General features: G+C 52.5%; 1 protein-coding gene across 7 annotated transcripts in view; it reads left to right on the top strand.

Annotated features, from left to right (window-relative positions):
- ZFR2 (zinc finger RNA binding protein 2) overlaps nucleotides 1-19176 on the top strand; it is a 50157-nt gene that overhangs the window by 9449 nt on the left and 21532 nt on the right. For all 7 annotated transcript variants that reach the window (XR_003511914.1, XM_027547237.1, XM_027547238.1 and 4 more), the window contains exons 2-6: nucleotides 12620-12839; nucleotides 13790-13901; nucleotides 14321-14524; nucleotides 14633-14919; nucleotides 17519-17701. Coding sequence is in view for 6 of the 7 variants with exons in the window: in XM_027547237.1 (XP_027403038.1) it covers nucleotides 12620-12839; nucleotides 13790-13901; nucleotides 14321-14524; nucleotides 14633-14919; nucleotides 17519-17701 (1006 nt within the window). In the remaining variant the exon portion in view is untranslated. The remainder of the gene's footprint in view (nucleotides 1-12619; nucleotides 12840-13789; nucleotides 13902-14320; nucleotides 14525-14632; nucleotides 14920-17518; nucleotides 17702-19176) is intronic.

Genomic DNA, 19176 nt, shown 5'->3' with positions numbered 1-19176 from the left:
TTTTGTTTGCTATATTTGAATTGGAATAGAAAATGGCAACCCACTCCAGTATTATTCTTGCCTGGAAAATTCTCTGGACAGAGGAGCCTGGCAGGCTACAGTCTGTGGAGTCGCAAAGAGTCAGACATGACTGAGCACAAACAAAATATTTAAATTTGGAGCCATTACTGTAAAGTTGGGAGACTTTTTCAGAAATTTCTAGGATTGCTTAAAATGGGAAGAGCTGGCCATGCTGGGAGGCCCTGTAGCAAATGAGTTTTTGTTTGTCACACCTCCCAAAAGGTAGGCGTTCCATTCTACAGGTGAGTAAACTGATCGCTCAAGGTCCCACGGTGAGCAGAGACAGGGTTGGAAACCAGGCGGTGTGGCTCCTGTCCCAGCCCCTAGGTTGCAGCACTCCCAGTTCCTAAGCTTGAAACCCTGTCAGCTTTTCCCTGGTCCCCGGCCCTCAGTCCTCACGCAGAGCCCTTGGGTCCTCAGCCACTTCCTTCCACCTTATTCTCAGGGCACATCTCATTTGTTCCTGTGCAATTTTCATCTTGAGGTGACTGACAACAGGGGGCGGTCTTGCCCTTGAAAGAAGATTGATTACATTCCTCTCCCCAACCCAACTCCGAGAGAAGGGAATATGCCATGTCACGCAGGGCATGACATGCCTTTTACCCTCTCCCATATGGGAGAGCAATGTCCTGTGAAGCCCCAGGTAATTACAGGCAAAACTGCCATGTCCAGGGCATCTGAGAGGGCAGGAAGTCACAGCTTTCATCTCATTCTTAAAAGGATCCTGAAAAAGGCTATTAGAAACTGACCTCTCAGGACTTCCCTTGTCTGGCCAAGCAGTTAAGACTCCACACATCCACTGCAGGGGGTGTGGGTTTTATCCCTGGTTGGGGAACTCAGATCCTGCATGCCACGTATCATGGCCAAAAAAAAATTAGAAATTGACCTCTCACCAAGGGGAGCTAGAGCAGAGGTATGGGGACTACCCCTTCAGACTTGGGGCAGGGAGCTTGGGCAGGAGTGACAGCCTCTGCTGCTGACTTACCTGCCGCTCCCCCACATATGTTAGGCTCTAGTCCCCCACTCCTGGGCACCCTGACCTTGCAGGCCTGAATCTCTTCAGCAGCAGCCCTGCTGATGTCCAGGCCAGATTGTTCCCTGTGGGGCCATCCTGGGCACTGTGGGGTGTTGAGCAGCATCCCTGGCCCCCACTTATCAACGCCAGGAGCCCCCCAAATAACCAGAAATGTCCCCATGATCACCCTGTGTCCCCTGGGGGCAGGATCACCCCAGATGAGAACCCCGATCTGGATTACCTAGGTTTTGACAACCATACGGGCCAAGCCTGTGGAGGCTTTCCTATGAGCTGTCTTTTGGCACTCCCAGCTCCTAAAACCTCCATGTGGTAGATCCGTGGCCAAAACACCCCTGTCATTTATGTCTTTCCTTCTTATGGTATTGGTTTAGTTGCTAAGTTGTGTCTGCCTCTGTGACCCCATGAATGGTAGCCTGCCAATCTCCTCTGTCCATGGGATTTCCCAGGCAAGAATACTGGAGTAGATTGCCATCTCCTTCTCCAGGGGATCTTCCTGACTCAGGGATAAAACTTGAGTCTCCTGCATTGGCAGGTAGATTCTTTACCACTGAGCCACCAGGAAGGAATTCCTTCTTACATCCTTTCAACTGGGACCTTGCACTCTTCCCATTGGGAAAGTACATCTATTTCCCTGGCCCTGGAGCCAGGCTTCCTCATGCCCCTCCTTGGCCCATAGATTGCAGTGGAAGTGATACCACCATATGTGCATATGTGGAAGGTTTATGTCCCCCCTCAAGTTTATATATTGAAACCTAACCCCTAAGTTGATGGTGTTAGGAAGTAGTGCCTTTTGAGGGGTGATAAGGTCATGAGGACAGTGCCTCATGAATGGGATTAGTGCCCTTTTAAAGGGACCCCAGAGAGCCCTCTCACCCCTTATGAAGTGCCATGTGAAGACACTGCAAGAAGGTAGCCATCTCTGAACCAGGACTCGGGCTCTCAGCAGACACTGGATCTGCTGGTGCCTTGGTCTCAGACTCCCCAGTCTCCAGAACTGAGCAGTTTCTGTTTAGAAGTTCCCACTCTGTGGTGTCATGTTGAAGCATCTGTTTGAGCTGCTAATCTGATTCTAAGCCTAGACCTCCAGAGCCTTTGCCCACATATCGTCCATTCTCGGGGGTACCCTGCTACCACATGGGGGACCCCAGACTAGCCCACTGGAGGAGGAGATGCCACAGGGAGGAGGGCCTTGGTGCAGGCCCTGCTCTCCAGGAGCAGCGCTGCCTGCCACTGACCTCAGTTGCAGCCCAGCCCAGCGCAGCCCACAGGGTGAAGAACAAAGTAATGGATAGCTGATTTGTTTGTTTGGTTTTGGCTGAGCCACATGGCACGTGAGATCTTAGTTCCCCAACCAGGGATTGAACCCGCACCCCATTCTTTGGAAGCTTGAAGTCTTTTAACCACTGGACCACCAGGGAGGTCCCAATGATGGCTATTTTAAGCCAGGGATCAGCAAACCTTGTCTGTAAAGGGTCAGAGAGTAAATATTTTCCACTCTGTGGGTGTCTTAGTTCAGCCTGCTGTGACCAAACACCACAGACTGGATAACTTGTAAGTAACAGTTTATTCCTCTGAGTTCCCATGGCTGGAGGTCTGCCATCAGGACACAGACAGGGATGGGCTCTGCTGAGAACCCTCTCTGGGTTGCAGACACTGACTTCTGTTTGTCCTCACATAGAGGAGCGCAGAGGGTGGAGGAAGCCCTCCTGTGACTTTTTAACTTTTTATTTTGTATTGGGGTGTAGCTGATTAACATTGTTGTAATAGTTTCAGTTGAACAGATAAGGGACTCAGCCATACATATACATGTATTCATTCTCCCCCAAACTCCCCTCCCATCCAGGCTGCCATATAACATTGAGCAGAGTTCCCTGTGCTATACATAGGTCCTTGTTGGTTATCCATTTTAAACATAGCAGTGTGTACGTGCCCATCCCAAATTACCTAACTATCCTTTTTCCCCCTCCTTCCCCCCACCACCCATAAATTCCCATAAATTCATTCTCTCAGTCTGTGAGTCTTTTTCTATTTTGTAAGTAAGTTCATTTGTATTATTTCTTTTGAGAGTCCACATATAAGGCACGTCATTTGATAGTTCTCCCCTGTCTGATTCACTTCTGTCCTATGACTTTTATAAGGGCACTTATCCCATCTCAGGGGCCCCACCCTCATGACCTCATCTAATGCTAAATTACCTCCCAAAGGCCCCACCTTCTAACATCATATTCAGGGGAAGGGGGTTCAGCATAACAATTTTGCACAGACAGGGACATTCAGCCCACAGCAGCAGACTGTACTATACATGTCGCCACTACAGAGCTCTGCCGCCGTAAAGTGGAAGCAGCTGAAGAGATGTAAACAAGTGGATGAGGCTGTGGGCCATCAAAACTTACATATTGACACTGTGAATTTCGTATACTTTTCACATGTCATAAAATCGTACTCTCTTAACCCTCTCCAACCACTCAAAAATGCAAAATCCATTCTCTGTTAATGGGCTGTGCAAAAACAGGCAGTGGGCAGGTGTGGCCACACTGTCCAAGCCCTGCTTTAAATCCCTTCCGTTTCTCTGTTTAATGGTCTAGTTGGGGCTCTACCATGCCACTCCTGAGAAGGGTGTGAGATCATAGGACCTGCACATCCCTCACCACCCCCGCCCCACAGCTCCAGGGCATCGTGCTCTGCTTCCTCACAGAGCTTGCTCTGCTAAATAAATGCCAGGTCACCCATGATCCTCCCAGACCATGGACACCTTTGTGCCGTTGTGAGCAGTGACTCAGCATATGGTAGGCCCAGTGTTCCCTTTGGGGTCACAGCTACTGCTCTGATCATTGTCACCAAACATTTATTTACCTGACTGCTTGGCAAGCCCCCATTTGGGTGTTTGCAAAGCTCTCGACTACCAGCCACCAGCGTGGCCGGACTTTGTGCAGGAGGCCTGAAGTCTCGTGCGTCTTCTCCCCACTTCGACCAGGCTGGTTGAGGCCCATGTGTGTCATGCCCTCTAAGGACCCTCAGCTTCTCCCGTCCTCAGCCCTCACTGCCAGTCTAGTCCGCTCGGGCCATCATAATAGCACCACAGACTGGGCAGCCTAAACAGCGCATCTGTTTCTCACAGTCTGGAAGCTGCATGTTCAAGACCGAGGTGCCAGCAGGGTTGGTTTCTCCCAAGGCCCCTCGGCCCACAGATGGCTGCCTTCTTCCCACGTGCTCGTGTGGTCTTCCCTCTGTGCAGGCATCCCCAGTGTGTCTTCTCATAAGAACCCCAGCCTCGCAGGATGAGGACCCCACCCTTACAGCTTCATTTAATTCTGTAATTACTGTATCTCCAAACAAGTCACATTGGGGTTAGGGCTTCATGTGAACTTAGGGGAGGGCATGATTCAGAGCATAGCACCCCACTAGTGCCCTGAAACAGGACAGAGCTCGTCCTAAGAAACCTCTGACTCCCATATTCTGCCTGGCATCCCCGAACCCACCACCCAGCCTCCTGTCACCCACAGCTCCTCCATGCTGTTCTCCTGCCAACCTCCGTGCTCATCTTCCATCCCCACATGTGTGCCAGGCCCTGCTCTCAGCCTGGGGGCTGCATCTGAACCCCTCTCTGGAACCCCAGAAACCTCCATAATCAGGCCTTTCTGGTCCGAGGTTGGAGGGGGAGGCTCCTACCACCTGTCCGGCTGTCAGCACACCCATCCTTCTCCCAGACAGCATGTTTCCATCTGTCCTGCCCCTCCCCCAGCATCCCAGCTATTCCCTCAGCAGAGGTGCTTCCTCCTGTCATCTGAGCAGATGGGAGAGTGACCTCTGGTAAGGTCAAGGGTGTTTCACCATCCCAAATAAAACTCAGAGCTGGGACTCCGTGGTGGTCCAGTGGCTAAGACTCTTTGCTCCCAATGCAAGGGGCCCGGGTTCAATCCCTGGCTAGGGAACTAGATCCCACATGCTGCAATTGAAGATTCCAAGTGCTGCAACTAAGCCCCAGCACAGCCAAAAAAACAAACCTCAAAGCTGATGTATACTCAGCCCTGTGCATCTCACAGCCAACTGGCCTTCTCACAGCTGTGACCTTTGCCTGCCTTCATAATAAACCTGATGGGGGCACCCTGCAGGCACAGGAACACCTGAGGTCTCCCAGCACTGAGTTACATCAAGGCCATCTGTGGGCAGACGCTCCTCTTGTCCTTGACTTTGGTTTAGCCTGTGCTAAGTCGTTTCAGTCATGTCCAACTGTTTTGCAAACCCGTGGACTGTAGCCCACCAGTCTTCTCTGTCCATGGGATTCTCCAGGCAACAATACTGCAGTGGGTTGCCATTTCCTTCTCCAAGGGTTCTTCCCGATCCAGGGATCAAACCCATGTCTTTTATGTCTCCTGCATTGGCATGTGAGTTCCTTACCATTAGCACCACCTGGAAGGCAGCCTTCAAACCTCAGGGTGTGTAATCGTCACTACTCGGTGTCATACACAACCAAAACGTGTCTTCAGTTCTCAGTTTATGCCCGCAGACGTGCTGTCTTGGGCCTGATCCCCAGTCAGACAGCAGCCTGCAGCGTCCCAGGGGTCCTTCTGGAGCAGGGTCTGGACCAGGCATAATTGAGCACATAACGCCGCCCATCGTGGCCTGGGTCTCAAAGCTGGTACCCTGGGATTGGGACCAATAGCTCTCAATCAGTGTTTGGGAGTATCTCTGGTTGTCATGACTGTGGGTGCTCCAGGCACTGAGTGGGTAGAGGCCAGGGATGCTGGGCACTTCAGAGCCTGAAGTGCCCAGGACGGTCCCCTATGAAGAGAGATGGGGTTCACAGTGTCAACAGGACCAGGAGCGATAAACCTTGCCCTAAATGGAACAGGCCATTGAATCTCCTGGCATGAACAAGGTTAACAACCACCCACCTCAGTGGTTCCCTGCATGGGGCCCCCACTGGACAGAGACACAGCTTTTAACTGGGTCACTGCAGCAGCCGGTGAAGAGCACCCCAAAGTTGTCTCGGCTTCCTCACTGGGGCCCTCAGCTAAAGGATGAGACTCACCCTTCCACCCGGGAGACACTTGCCTCTGCCTCCTCAGCTGGCACCACTCTGTGTGCTGGGCTTCAGGGCTGGGAGGAGAGACCCCACTGGATGGAGGTGGGGGCCCTTGGCATGCTGGGAAGCTTGGGACTCCCCTGGCGGTCCAGGGATTGAGAATCAGCCTTTCCATGCAGGGGACATGAGCTCCATCCCTGGTCGGGGAACAAAGATCCCATCTGCCTCAGGGTGACTAAGTCCGCATGCTGTAACTACTGAGCCTGTGTGCTGCAACAAGAGAAAGCCCTTGCGCTACTGCTAAGACCTAGTGCAGCTAAAAAAAATCTTAAGAAGAAGGAAGCATCAGTGTGCAGTGCTGATGGTCTCTTCCCCAGCAGAGGCAGCAGAGCTCAGCCCAGAGAGCTCCAGTTCTGTCCTTGCAGCTTGGACAGCTCAGACCACCTTGGTGAGCCTTCTGGGTGGCTTCAACAGCATAGCCTTTTATCATCCTCCCAAAGTATGCCTTCCATTTTCCTTGCTGGTTTGGGCTGGGACCACCTCTGTCCCGTGGACTGTCCCATGTGACTGAGTCAGAAGAAGGTGGCCCCAGCTCCCCAACAAATCCTGGTGGAGCTGAAGCAGGCGCCCTTGCCCCATTGCCCTCAACCGTGCCCTGGTTGGAGCTGGTGGTATGGGACCCAGGCAGCACAACAAGTCCTAAGGGGAAGCTGGCACAAGAAGACATGCGTAGAACATGCACAGAACACAGGTGACGGTAGAAAATTGCAAATAGCATGTGGTGGTTTAAAAACATAACCATAGGGACTTCCCTGGGGGGTCCAGTGGTTAAACACTCCACTGCAGGGGGTGCAGGGGGAGCAGGATCAATCCCTGGTCGGGTAACTAAGATCCGGCATGTCTCACGATGTGGCCAAAAATTAAAAATATAATACGGATCTTTAAAAAGATAATAAAAAATTTTCCGTAAGTTCTCATATTCAACATATAAATAAGCTCACTCCTTCCTTCACAAGTTGGGGCCTAATCCTCTCGCCTTGAGGGTGGGGTGGATTTGGTGGTTCACTTCTTCTTCTTTTTTTAATTTCTTGGCCATGCCAGCTGGCATGTGCAGTCTAGTTCATTGTGCACATGCATGCTACGTTGCTTCAGTCATGTCCAGCTCTTTGTGTCCCTATGAACTGTGGCCTTCCAGCTCATCTGTCTGTGGGATTGTCCAGGCAAGAATGCTGGAGTGGGTTGCCATGCCCTCCTCCAGAGGATCTTCCCAACTCAGGGATGAAACCCACATCTTTTGTGTCTCTTGCATTGGCAGGCAGGTTCTTTACCATGAGCGCCACCTGGGAAGCCCCTCTAGTTCTCTGACCAGGGATCAAACCCACGCCTCCTGCATTGGAAGCCCAGAGTCTTAACCTCTGGACCACCAGGGAAGTCCCTCAGTGGTTCACTTCTAACACAGAATGTGGCAGAAGTCATGCCACGTGATGTCTAAAGCTGGGTCATAACAAGGATAGCTTCCACTGGTCCTTCCCCTCTCTCTCTCATTCTGGGGGAAGCAGGTAGCCATGTTGTAAGAACACCCAAGCAGCACTGGGAAATCAGCAACTTGCCCACCACGTAAAGGAGCCATCCTGGAAGCAGATCCCACTACCCCAGTCGAGCCTTCAGACGATGCTGCCCCAGCCGGCTTCTTATTGGCAACTTCATGAACACCCTGAGTCAGAGCCCACCCATGCAACCCCCAAATTCTGACCCACAGAAACTGTAAAGATGGATGATAACTATTGTTTGGAGCCACATCACTGGGGGTAGTTCTCTAAATTGAAGTACAATCACTTATAATAATCTGTTAATTTCAGGTATGTAACATAGAAATTTTATATATTTTTATATGTTACAAAATGGTCACCAGGATAAAGTCTAGTCATCATCTGCCACCATGCAAATTTATCAACTGTATTTATTTATAAATACATCTATATTAATAACTTTAAATATAGTATTGAATATTAATAAATAACATTAAATGTATCTTTATTGCAGTATTATTGACTATATTCCCTATGCTCTATATTACATTCCTGTGGCTTATTTAAGGACTGGTAGTTTCTTCCTCTTCATCTCCCTTGCCTATTTCACTCATTTTCCTGTCCCGCCTCCCTTCTGGCTACCACCAGTTTGTTCTCTGTATCTCTGAGTCTGCTTCTGTTTTGTCATGTTTATTCATCTGTTTTATAGATTCTTCATGTAGGTGGGATCACGTGTTGTTTGTCCTCCTCTAATTTCACTCAGCATAATACTCTGTTGTCAAAAATAGCAAGATTTCATTCTTTTTTATGGCTGAATAATATTCTGTTGTGCACACACATGCCTGTGTGTGTACTTAAGTGTCTGTCGTTAGTGGATAAAGATACATACATCTTCTTTATCTATCTGCTTTATCTATTCATCTATCCATGGACACTTAGGTCAATTCCGTATCCTGGTTATTGTAAATAATGCTGCAGTGAACATTGAGGTGTATAACCTTTTCGCTTCAGAAGATTACCCAGGAATGAAATTGTTGGAACATGTCTTAGTTCTATTTTTAGTTTTTTGAGGAGCCTTCAAACTGTTTTCCATAGTGGCTGCACCAATTGACATTTATCGGGGGTAATTTTTAACTCTTCAGAAGCTAACTGATACATAATATAGATACACCCAATAGTAAAATAGGCGAATGAACTGTGATAGACTCGAACAAATGAATAGCCTTTACGGTTTGAGAGGCCCAGGGCAAAAGTACAAATGGAAGCTGGCATGCCATGTCCCAGCATTTCAACATTATAGACCAAGCTGGCAAAAATTAGATATCATATGTCTTGTCCCACCTACCTCAACAAATATACCTTTCTAATGAGCAAGAAAAAAAAAGTGACATTGGTTTATAGTTGTCAAATCATCATAGGTTACTACTGAGTGTGTCTGGTGATGGGCTGGTGATGTTTGGGTGTCTGAAATAAAAACATACTAATACGTAAATGATTATATATTCTGTAAACCTTATGTTAGGTGCTTTCTTTTCAGTATGAATGATGTTTGTGTAATCAACATTTTCATATCATTTGAGTTTTGCTACAATAATGACCTGAAGCAGCTGGTGTGGGCTGACTTGTGTCGCATGAAATTTATATTCAGCCGTTAGGTTTGGGGCGTCAGGGCTTCAGTCCTAACTCAAGAATGTGACTGTAGAAGGTAGGGTTTTTGAAGAGATAATTACAGTAAAATGAGGTATTGTGTGTATGTGTGTGTGTGTGGTCGTGTCCAACTCTGTGACCTTATGGACTGTAGCCCTGCAGGCTCCTCCGTCCATGGGATTTCCCAGGCAAGAATACTGGAGCGGGTTGCCATTTCCTTCTCCAGGGGATCTTCCCTGATCTTTCGACCCAGGGATCAAACATGTATCTCCTGCATGAGTAGGTGTGTTCTTTACCACTGAACCACCAGTTCAGTTCAGTTCAGTCACTCAGAACCACCAGGGAAGCTATAAATGAGCTATTAGGATGGCCCTGATCCAATATGCCTGGTATCCTTATAAGGGGAGGAGATTAGGGGACCTCCCTGCTGGTCCAATGGCTAAGACTCCATGCTCCCAACGCAGGGGGCCCGGGTTTGATCCCTGGTCAGGGAACTAGATCCCACATGCTGAGACTAAAAGATAACCTGCATGCCACAGTGAAGGTCGAAGATCCCATGTGCTGCAACTAAGACCTAGCACAGCCAAATAAATAAGTCAAAAGAGAGCGATTAGGACACAGACACATACACATAAAGGGAGACCATATCAGGACGTGGGGAGAAGGAGCCCAGCACCCTGGGAGCCGGGACACTGCCTATCCGGCCGCTTCCATCCACCATTCCCCGTGCTAATATTTGCTGAGTGCCTGCCACGTGCCAGGTGCCCCTGTAGTGCTGGGAAATGGCCTGAGACCCACTGCAGTTCCTGGGGCTTCCCGGAAGTAGAAGTGGTGGTGGAAGGATTGCATCAGGCAATGCTGGGCGGAAAAATGAAGCTGGTGACGGGGGGCAGGGTGGTGAGTTCCAGGATACCGCTGCTCTCCTGCCAGGGCTCTAGGAGTGCTGGAGGAGGAGGCAAGTGAGGGGGTGTGGGCGGGGATGGGGCCGCGGGCCTTGGGAGGCTCTGAGCAGGCGGGTGACCCGATCAGGTCTGTGCTTGAAGAGGACCCCTTTGGCTGCCAGGAGGAATGAGGAGCTGCTGGCCAGGAGCTGGGCACGGTCCTGGCAGGGCAGTGCAGTGGGCTCTGCTTGGCCCTCAGCGCCCCCAGCATGGCCGGGATAACACACCCCCAGTGTGGCCCCCACTTCCCCATGGGTCTCCCAGTGGGTAGGGATAGCACTGTGGGTGCCACGTGTGAGTCTGATGTCGGCCCAGAATGTGTGTGAAGGCACTCGTGGGCCGGTGCTGCCAGCCGTCGTCCCTCTGCGCCCTGGGTCTGCCTGGCCCTGGGCTGGGCACACACCTTGCCTCATCCCCTACGGGGTTTGCGGGAACTTTCTTCTTTCAAAAACTGAAGCATAGTTGATCTGCAATATTGTGTTAGTTTCAGGTGTACAGCAAAGTGATTCAGTATTTTCAGATTCTCTATCATTATAGATTAATATAATAAGATGTTGAACATAGTCCCCCATGCTGTCTACTTTAATGCATAATAGTATATATCTGTAACCCCATACTCCCAGTTTATCCCTCACTCCCCTCCCCTTTGGTAAATGTAAAGTTTTCTGTGTCTATGTGTCTGGTTGTGTTTTGTGAATAAATTCATTTATTATTTTTAGATTCCACGTATAAGTGATATCATATGATATTTGTCTTTCTCTGTCTGACTCACTTCACTTAGTATGATAATCTCTAGGTCCATCCATGTTGTTGCAAATGGCAGTATTTCATTCTTTTTATGACTGAGTAATATTCCACTGTGTGTGTGTATATATACATATATATACATACCACATCTTTACGTATTAATCTGTGAATGGGCGCTTAGGTTGCTCCCATGTCTTGGCAACTGTATCAGTGCTGCTGAGAACACTGAGGTGCATGTATCTTTTTGAATTAGAGTGTTTTGTCTTTTCTGGATATATATCCAGGAGTGGGGTTGCTGGATCATATGGTAGCTCTATTTTTTAAAATTTATTGTTTTTATGTTTGTATTTTGGGGCTGCATTGCACAGATTGTGGGATTTTAGTTCCAACTGAGGATTGAACCCAGGGCTTCCCTGGTGGCTCAGATGGTAAAGAATCTGCCTGCAATGTGCGAGACCTGGGTTCAATCCCTGGGTCAGGAAGATCCCCTGGAGAAGGGAATGGCAACACACTCTGGTATTCTTACCTGGAGAATTCCATGGACAGAGGAGCCTGCTGGGCTATGGTCCAATGAGTTGCAAAGAGTTGGACACGACTGAGTGACTAACACACACACACACAAGGATTGAACCCAGGCCCTTGGCAGTGAGAGTGTGGAGTTCTAGCCACTGAGCTGCCAGGAGATTCCTTCTGTTTTTATTTTTTAGGGAATGTCCACGCTGTTTTCCATAGTGACTGTACCAGTGTACATTCCCACCAACCATGTAGGAGGGTCACGGGAACTTTCTTATATGATTCTTATTGGAATTGGGCTAAAATCTTTGCTGATACCCTTCCCCGATATGTGGGCTTTTAAATTCGAGCACTGTCTACGGGTTGGCTGATAATTAGCAGAGTAAGGGGTGCGGGGATCAGACCTATCTGGGTCCGAATAGAGTACCTCACTCATCACCTGTCCTCAGAGTTCCTCATCTAGACAGTGGCGACAGACCAACAGGTAGACTGACAGCCAGCCAGCCAGTGTCTTCTCTAAGGGCCAGAAGGTGGGATGAGGTGAGGTAGATAAGAGGCCTAGGTTCTGGGCTTCCGACGGGCTTCCCTGGTGGCTCAGATGGTAAAGAATCTGCCTGCAATGCAGGAGACGTGGGTTCGATCCTTGGGTTGGGAAGATCCCCTGGAGAAGGGAATGGCTATCCACTCCAGTATTTTTGCCTGGGAAATCCCATGGACAGAGGAGCCTGGTGGGTTACAGTCCATGGGGTCACAAAGAGTCAGACACAACTAAACGGACACACACACACACACACACACACACACACACACACACAGCTTCCTGCAGAGCAAACCGTGAACAAGAGCTGGTTCTCGAAGGTAAAGAATTCTTAGTTTAGTGTTCATGGACCGTCCATGATTTTCCTGGAAACGGGGACCAGGCTGGCTCCAACTTAGCAGGCTTGCTGTGAGATTGTGTGAACTCGGGAAGAGAGCTTCCAATGGTGCCCGCGCTCCCAGGAAGGTCTTGGACTGGGAGCACCCGGAGAGCAGGTTCCTAGCGTCAATGGCATTTTTTGGCTCAGCGCAGGTCCTTACGGACTGGGCCGGGATCTAACGCTGTGTTCATCTGTGGTTCCAGCGTCCCGCCTCCATCGGCTTTCCCCCTCCCCACTGCTGGAGCCAGCTTGTCCACACAGCCTGCTCCTGGACTGGGTCCGGCCCTGATCCCATTTCCTGAGGCCGCCCCGCCCCCCGGGCCAGGATACAGTGGGTACCAGCCCCATTCCGGTCAGGACCTCGGTTATAGCACCCAGCCCCAGGAGCCTACGCCAGCTGCCACCACAGCACCCTCCTACCAGGTATCAGCCACTTGTCTCTGCCCAGCACGGCCCTTCCTTGAGAACACAGTCGGGGACAGGTCCCCACTCCTAATGCTCCTGTCCCTGCCCATAGAGGGCATGGAGAATGGGCTCCTCCTTGGTGGGCCCTCCGGGTGCTGACCCTGAGCCCCAGGCCTGCAGATCGGGCAGTTGTGCTCCCACGCTCCATGTGGCCCACCGCCCACCCCCCAGCCTCTGTCACCCACAGCTGGTTCCTGACTCGCTCAGCCAAGCTTGTACCCATCTGGCTCCATCTCCTTCCTCCTTATCTCCCCTTTGCTTCCCCCAGAGCCCTGGGACTTTTCCAAACCCACCATCCTGAGCTCCTGCCCTGTTCCTGGGACTTCTCCAAACCCACCATCCTGAGCTCCTGCCCTGTTCCTAGGGCCTCCTACGGCCTTTGTGCTTCTGTCCTCGCCTCCACATCATCCCTGGTCCACCCCGCAGCTGGAATCCCCCTGTGAACCAAAATCCAGCCCTGTTCCCTGCCACCCCAGATCTTTCCCACAGCCCCTGCCCACTTGCCCTGCCCACTTGGCCCTCTTGGGCCTCTGCTCTGACCACCTTCTGGGTCTCCTGCAAGCCTATACACTGACCCCCACCAAGGCCTCTGGACTCTACTGACCTGACTGGGAGCTCTGTCCTGGAGTCTCTGCATACCAGCCTCCTTGTCACCGCCCCTCTGAGGAGCCGTCCCCAGCAGCCCATGTCCTGTGGGACTTTTGCTCTCAGATATGAGGTTCTGAGGGAGCAGGCCATGGCCCTCTCCCTGGTCCCTCATTCCCAGGTCCCAAAACAGAGCTTTGGTACAGGGCTGGAGTTCAGGAATGCTATGGATGCGGGCCTGGGGCGGGGACTGAGGGAGGGTGCCTCACCCTGCCCTGAGCACCATTCTCCCTGCCCTGTGTTCCCTGTGGAAACCCGCTCAGGACAGTTACAGTTATGGACTGTCGACAGCCACCAGTGGCTACGAGAGCAAACAGTACCCTCCGCCTGCTGCCGGCCATCAGCTCCCAGCCACAGCCACACTCTGCCCGCCAGGTGGGTCAGGGTGGGGGCCAGTGTCCTTGTTTATACAGGAGGGACCCTGGGAAAGTCCCATTTCAAACTCCAGATTCATAATGCGGGAGTCGGGTGGGTTGTCTTGATACATCCCCAGGTCTCCACAGGTCAGTGGGCCAGAGGGTGTGAAGGGAGGGTGGGGAGGGGCGGCAGAGAGATGGGGAGAGACTGAAGTGGAGCTGGGAGTGGTTTCCTGGGAGGCTTTCCCAGGATGGAAGAAGGTGGGTTTCATGGAGGACTTGGAGATGGAAGAACCGGGGGCTCTGGCCTCCAGCACCTCTCAGACACCCGGGCTTCACGGCCAGCTAGCCACACTGTTGCCCATGTGGCTCTCACTGTCCACTCACGGGACCCAGGGCTGCAGGGCTGACTCTGCAGAGGCTATGCTTGCTCTCCAGGGACCCAAGGAGCCTACGGGGGCGGTGGGTATGGCCAGGCACAGCCCCTGCCACAGATGCCCACCGCCGAGGCAGGGCCACCAGCCAGCGTCGCCTGCTCCAGCTACACATATGCCCCAACGAGCAGCGCCCAGCCCATGGCTTCCTCCATCCCCACCCTGCCAGCCTCGTCATCCTTCAGCGCAGCCTCCGCCCCGTACACAGGTGAGCCGGCAATGGGCACAGGCCACTCCACTGCTTGCTGCTGCAATACATGTGGTCCTTCTCTCAAAACCAACCATCTCACCCTCTCGCTCTTCTCTTCCTTCTTAGGACCAAGCTACCCAAGCTATGATGCGTCCTCCTACTCCGTGGCGGGTCCTTACTACCCACCGCTGCTCACCCCACAGATGCAGCCGCCGCCGCCGCCACCCCCACCCCCAAAGCCTGTGGACTCATCCCAGTGGGGTGGCCCAGTAGGCAGTCCCAGTGCCAGCTGCACCAACAGCGTTGCCAAGAAGCTTCCAGTTCCCAGCAAGCTGCCCAGACCCCGGACCGGCCCCCAGCCGCTCCCGCTTCACTACTGTGACATCTGCAAGATCAGCTGTGCCGGCCCCCAGGTCAGGCCCCCACTCTGGCCCCTGTTGGGAGGCCCAGGGGAGCCCCCTGCCCCCATAGTAGGGGAGCCCTTCCTCGTCCTTGCAGCCGGCCAGAGGGCAGGGTTGTTACCTGCCCAGAAGAGGCTTGTTAGTAATTTGCATCATCAAGCGGGCATCAGCATGGCCTTAAAACTGCCTGATGTTCTTGTGGAAGACATGAAAGCCGGCCCAGCTCTGGGTGTGGGCCGCAGCAGCCGAGTCTTGCACTCTGAGGCTGTCTGCAGCAGGGAGGCACTCATACCCCCTCCTGGACATGAGGCCCAGTGGATGTGGCTGGTCACAGTGGAACTTTGCTGCAGGGCCGGACAGGCAGCGTTGTGTAGGAAGGGCCATGGAGACAGGCCTGCGGCCAGGTAGGAGCAGCACGTGTGTGTGCATGTGAGTGGGCCTGTACTTCTCTGTAAGCAAAGGCCCTCCCAAGCCACGATCGCAGGTAACCCAGCTTGCTCCCTGCAGAGGTCATCAGACACTAGGGCTCGTCAAGCTGCCCCTGGAGGCCTGTAGAGACTCCCCATTGTGGACTGCAGAGACTTGGGAGGCACCCATGCCTGTCTTCTCCAGCCCGAATTCCTGGCTGAGGGTTAAGGGCCAGGTCCCCCACACTCAGGGCCTCGACGCCAAGACCCCCAGCTGTCCATGGTCCTTCCCTCCTCAGATTTCAGGGCATCCCCACTCCTTGTGCTTCTTTCCACTGCATGACTCTCCTTTAGACATTGGCTTTCCCTGTTCCCTTCTTTATTTCTCTGCGTGACTTTAAATTTGCATCGTAAGGATTCTTGGGTATTGTCACCAGTCAAACACAAGGTCTGCTCTGTGATTCTAGACCCTTCACGGCATCACACTGAGCAAGCGTGGGATGCTCCCCACAGATGTGGGATGGGATGGGGTGTGGGCATGTGAGCATCACCCGAGCGGTGTCAAGGTCTCTCTCAGCCTTGTCTCCCATGGGACTGGGTTTGCCCAAGTGCATCATCACTCGGTATAGCATCTGGCACATAGAAATGTCAGCTCCTGTTATTCCCAGCTTTTTGCTAATGTTAGCAGCGCTTTTGCATTGGCATTTTTATTGAGGTAGCGGTGGGTTCACATGTGGTTGTAAGAAAAACTGCAGGGAGGCCCACCAGCCTGCCTCCAGTGCTGACGTTTGTTGACCTTGAACCTGCCGCCTTAGTCAGGTGGCAGCTTAGTCAGATGCCCCTGGTTTTACTAGTCTCAGTTGCACCCGTGTGTGCCTTTGCATGTGAGTATGTGTGTACATGTGGTTTGCTCTGTGCAAGCTCATCACTTGAGCAGGCTCACGCATCTGCCGCTGTCACCACCGCCACCACCAAGTCGGGCATTGGGATGGCATAAGCTGTGAACACATGCTCTTTCTACGAGGTGTGTTCTGAAGTGGTTTACCATTGGCACCTTGGTGTATCTCTTTCTAGGCTGCTCTCTCTCCATAGGCTCTTATGTCATGTATGTGTTTGTGTGTGCACATATACTCATCTGTGTATGTGTGCCTGTGTTATATGTGTGTGTGTGCATGTGTATGCCTGTGTGCATGTGTATATGTGTGCATGCATGTGTGTGTGTATGCGTGTCCTGTGGCTTAGGTAAAGACAGATGCCTGCGTTCCGAGAGCACTGCCCCAACTCCTGTCCCTGCCTCCTTACCCACCCCCAGAACCAGCCAAGATCACCACTGCCTTTCATATTTCCCAGAGGCCTTTCTGCTCTGAGGGTTATTGGCTCTTGGTGTGGGTAGAGGACATCGGGTCAGCAGGCCCCCTTCCAGGAGACGAGTCAAGGCTGCCCTGTGAACACTCGGTCACATGTCTGGTATCTCAGGTGCCCTGGGGCAGGAGCCGTGGGTCTGTGACTCACGAAGTCCCCTCCTGCGTGGACTCACGGTTTGGAAGCAGCACCTTAATAAGAAGTGTGTTCCATGTCTTTCTGGTAACACGCGTCCTTGCTTGGCTTCTGAGGTCAGATTCTGAAAAGCTGGAATATTTTTTCAAGCAGCCTCTGAAACTAAATGTGTTGTCTTTTGAGGATGCTTGCTTCAGAAACTCAGTGATTTTTAGAAGAAGGAAACTTTATGTTTTTCAGTCTGAGCTTCTAGGTCTGTTGCCTGGACTTTATTATTTTTTTTTAAGATTTTATTTATTTTGTCTGTGCTGGGTCTTTGTTGCTACGCAGGCTTTTCTCTAGTTGTGGCAAGCGGGGGCTACCCTCTAGTTGCGGTGTGAGGGCTGCTCATTGCAGTGGCTTCTCTTGTTGCAGACCACAGGCTCTAGGACGCATGGACTTCAGTAGTTGTGGCGCACGGGCTTAGTTGCTCTGCCCCGTGTGGGGTCTTCCAGGATCAGCGATTGAACCTGCGACCCCTGCATTGGCAGGCACATTCTTAACCACTGGACCACCAGGGAAGTCCTGACTGGGCTTTAAAAGGTGGTACACAAACCTCTGGGAGGCCCATGAACAGAGGGGTGGGGACACCAGACCCCTGGGAACTGTGGGGAGATGATGCTGGGTGGGCACACCCCCATCAGGCCGCCCTCGCTCTCTGCCAGCAGACGTACCGCGAGCACCTGGAAGGGCAGAAGCACAAGAAGAAAGAGGCAGCCCAGAAGATGGGCGTCCAGCCCAACGGCAGCCCGCGGGGGGTGCAGGCGCAGCTGCGCTGCGACCTCTGTGCCGTGTCCTGCACCGGGGCAGAGGCCTACGCTGCCCACATCCGGGGGGCCAAGCACCAGAAGGTAGGACCCTGCATGGAGCCAGGCCCACTCGGGACCCAGAGGGGCGTCTGCTGACATGGGGGGCATGGAGACAGCAATCCGCCAAAGGCAGCTCTCCCCTCAGGCCCACGTGTCTTCCTTCCTCAGAAAGCAGCCCCTCCTCCCAGTTACAAGAGTCACACCTGCCCCTGGACAGAGGCATTGAGCCGGACCCCATGCCCGGCCCAAGAGGAGACTGTTCCGGGCCCTCGGGGTGTCTTGTGTGTTTATGCGGACCAGAGTCTGTATGTTGATGAGATCCAATGGTATAGTCCATTTGGGGGTCCTTATTTATTTAAAAATCAAATTAAAGTAGTAAGTTTTCATATTTGAACATCTGAGATTTAACTGACACTGTTTAGTATTAGCACTTGTCATATTTATTACTATTTTAGTAGCAGCGTTTTCTTATGGCCTTAGAAATGCTTGTAGTATGTCATCTTATGGGGAAGTGAACAGGGTCCCCCACCTGAGAAGAGGTAGGTTTCCCCTCCCTGGGCCCTCTTTTTTTGGCCCAGAGGTGGTTTTTGGAAATCAGCAAATCCCCCCAGACAGTGTCATGAACCTGGTAGGTGATGCTCGCCTTCTGGGTGTGCGTTGAGGGCAGGAGGGGGCGATTCCTGGCAGGAGGCCTGCTTGGTGCTGCCCTGTGTGGTTTAGAGTGAGAAGGTTGGGAAGGCCCCTGCCCTGTCCACAGAATCCCCTCCAGCCGCCCCAGCCCACCTGTCGGGCTCCCTCCTGCCCCAGGGCCTTTCCTTGAACCACCACCCGCCCCCCCACACCGTGGCCTTGCCAGCCCTTCCCCAGCCCCCTCTGCAGGTCGGGCCACCCCGAGCGCCCGTCCTGTCCTCTGCCCCAGCTCACCACAGGCCTCGTCCCCCAGCCCAGCTGGGACAGGCTCTCAAATACCTGAGTGAACCCACAAACCCCACAGAGGAAGGAACAGGGGAGTGTGGAGAAGGGGCCCTGACCTGATGGTCACAGGTGTGCAAGGGGAGAGCTGGAGCCCAGGTGGGGTGGGCTGCGGGTGTCACAGCTCAGTTTGCAGGCTGGGACTTGCTTCTGGGGACAGGAAGCCCTGCAGGAAGCCCTGGGGTATGGGGGTGGGGAGGCAGGTTTGAGCTGTGAGCGTCAGAGACTTGGAGCCCGTGAATGTGTCTGAGACGGTCGTCAGTGCAGATTGTCCTTGCCAAGTGGAGCTTCAGCACTTAAATGCCTTGGAGGAGGTCAGGCCAAGGAGGGGCTATGACTGTGTCCTTGGTGATCCGTATCTCTGGATGTGTGTATGAGTTCCCCCAGAGCGTGGACCTGTGCTGTGGGCGTGCACACGCGTACCTCGGAGCACCCGGCCCCCTCAGCGCATTCACCCACATGTGCTGTGGGGCTGGCCCTGGGCTGGTGCTGGGAGTGCAGAAACCAGCACAGGTGTGGAGTGTGGAGTTTGGGGTTGTGTTGAG

This window comes from Bos indicus x Bos taurus, chromosome 7 (assembly GCF_003369695.1).
Source record: "Bos indicus x Bos taurus breed Angus x Brahman F1 hybrid chromosome 7, Bos_hybrid_MaternalHap_v2.0, whole genome shotgun sequence".
Lineage (NCBI taxonomy): Eukaryota > Metazoa > Chordata > Mammalia > Artiodactyla > Bovidae > Bos > Bos indicus x Bos taurus.
The sequence above is the reverse complement of the archived record's forward strand: the minus strand, read 5'-3'. Positions and strand labels throughout refer to the sequence as shown.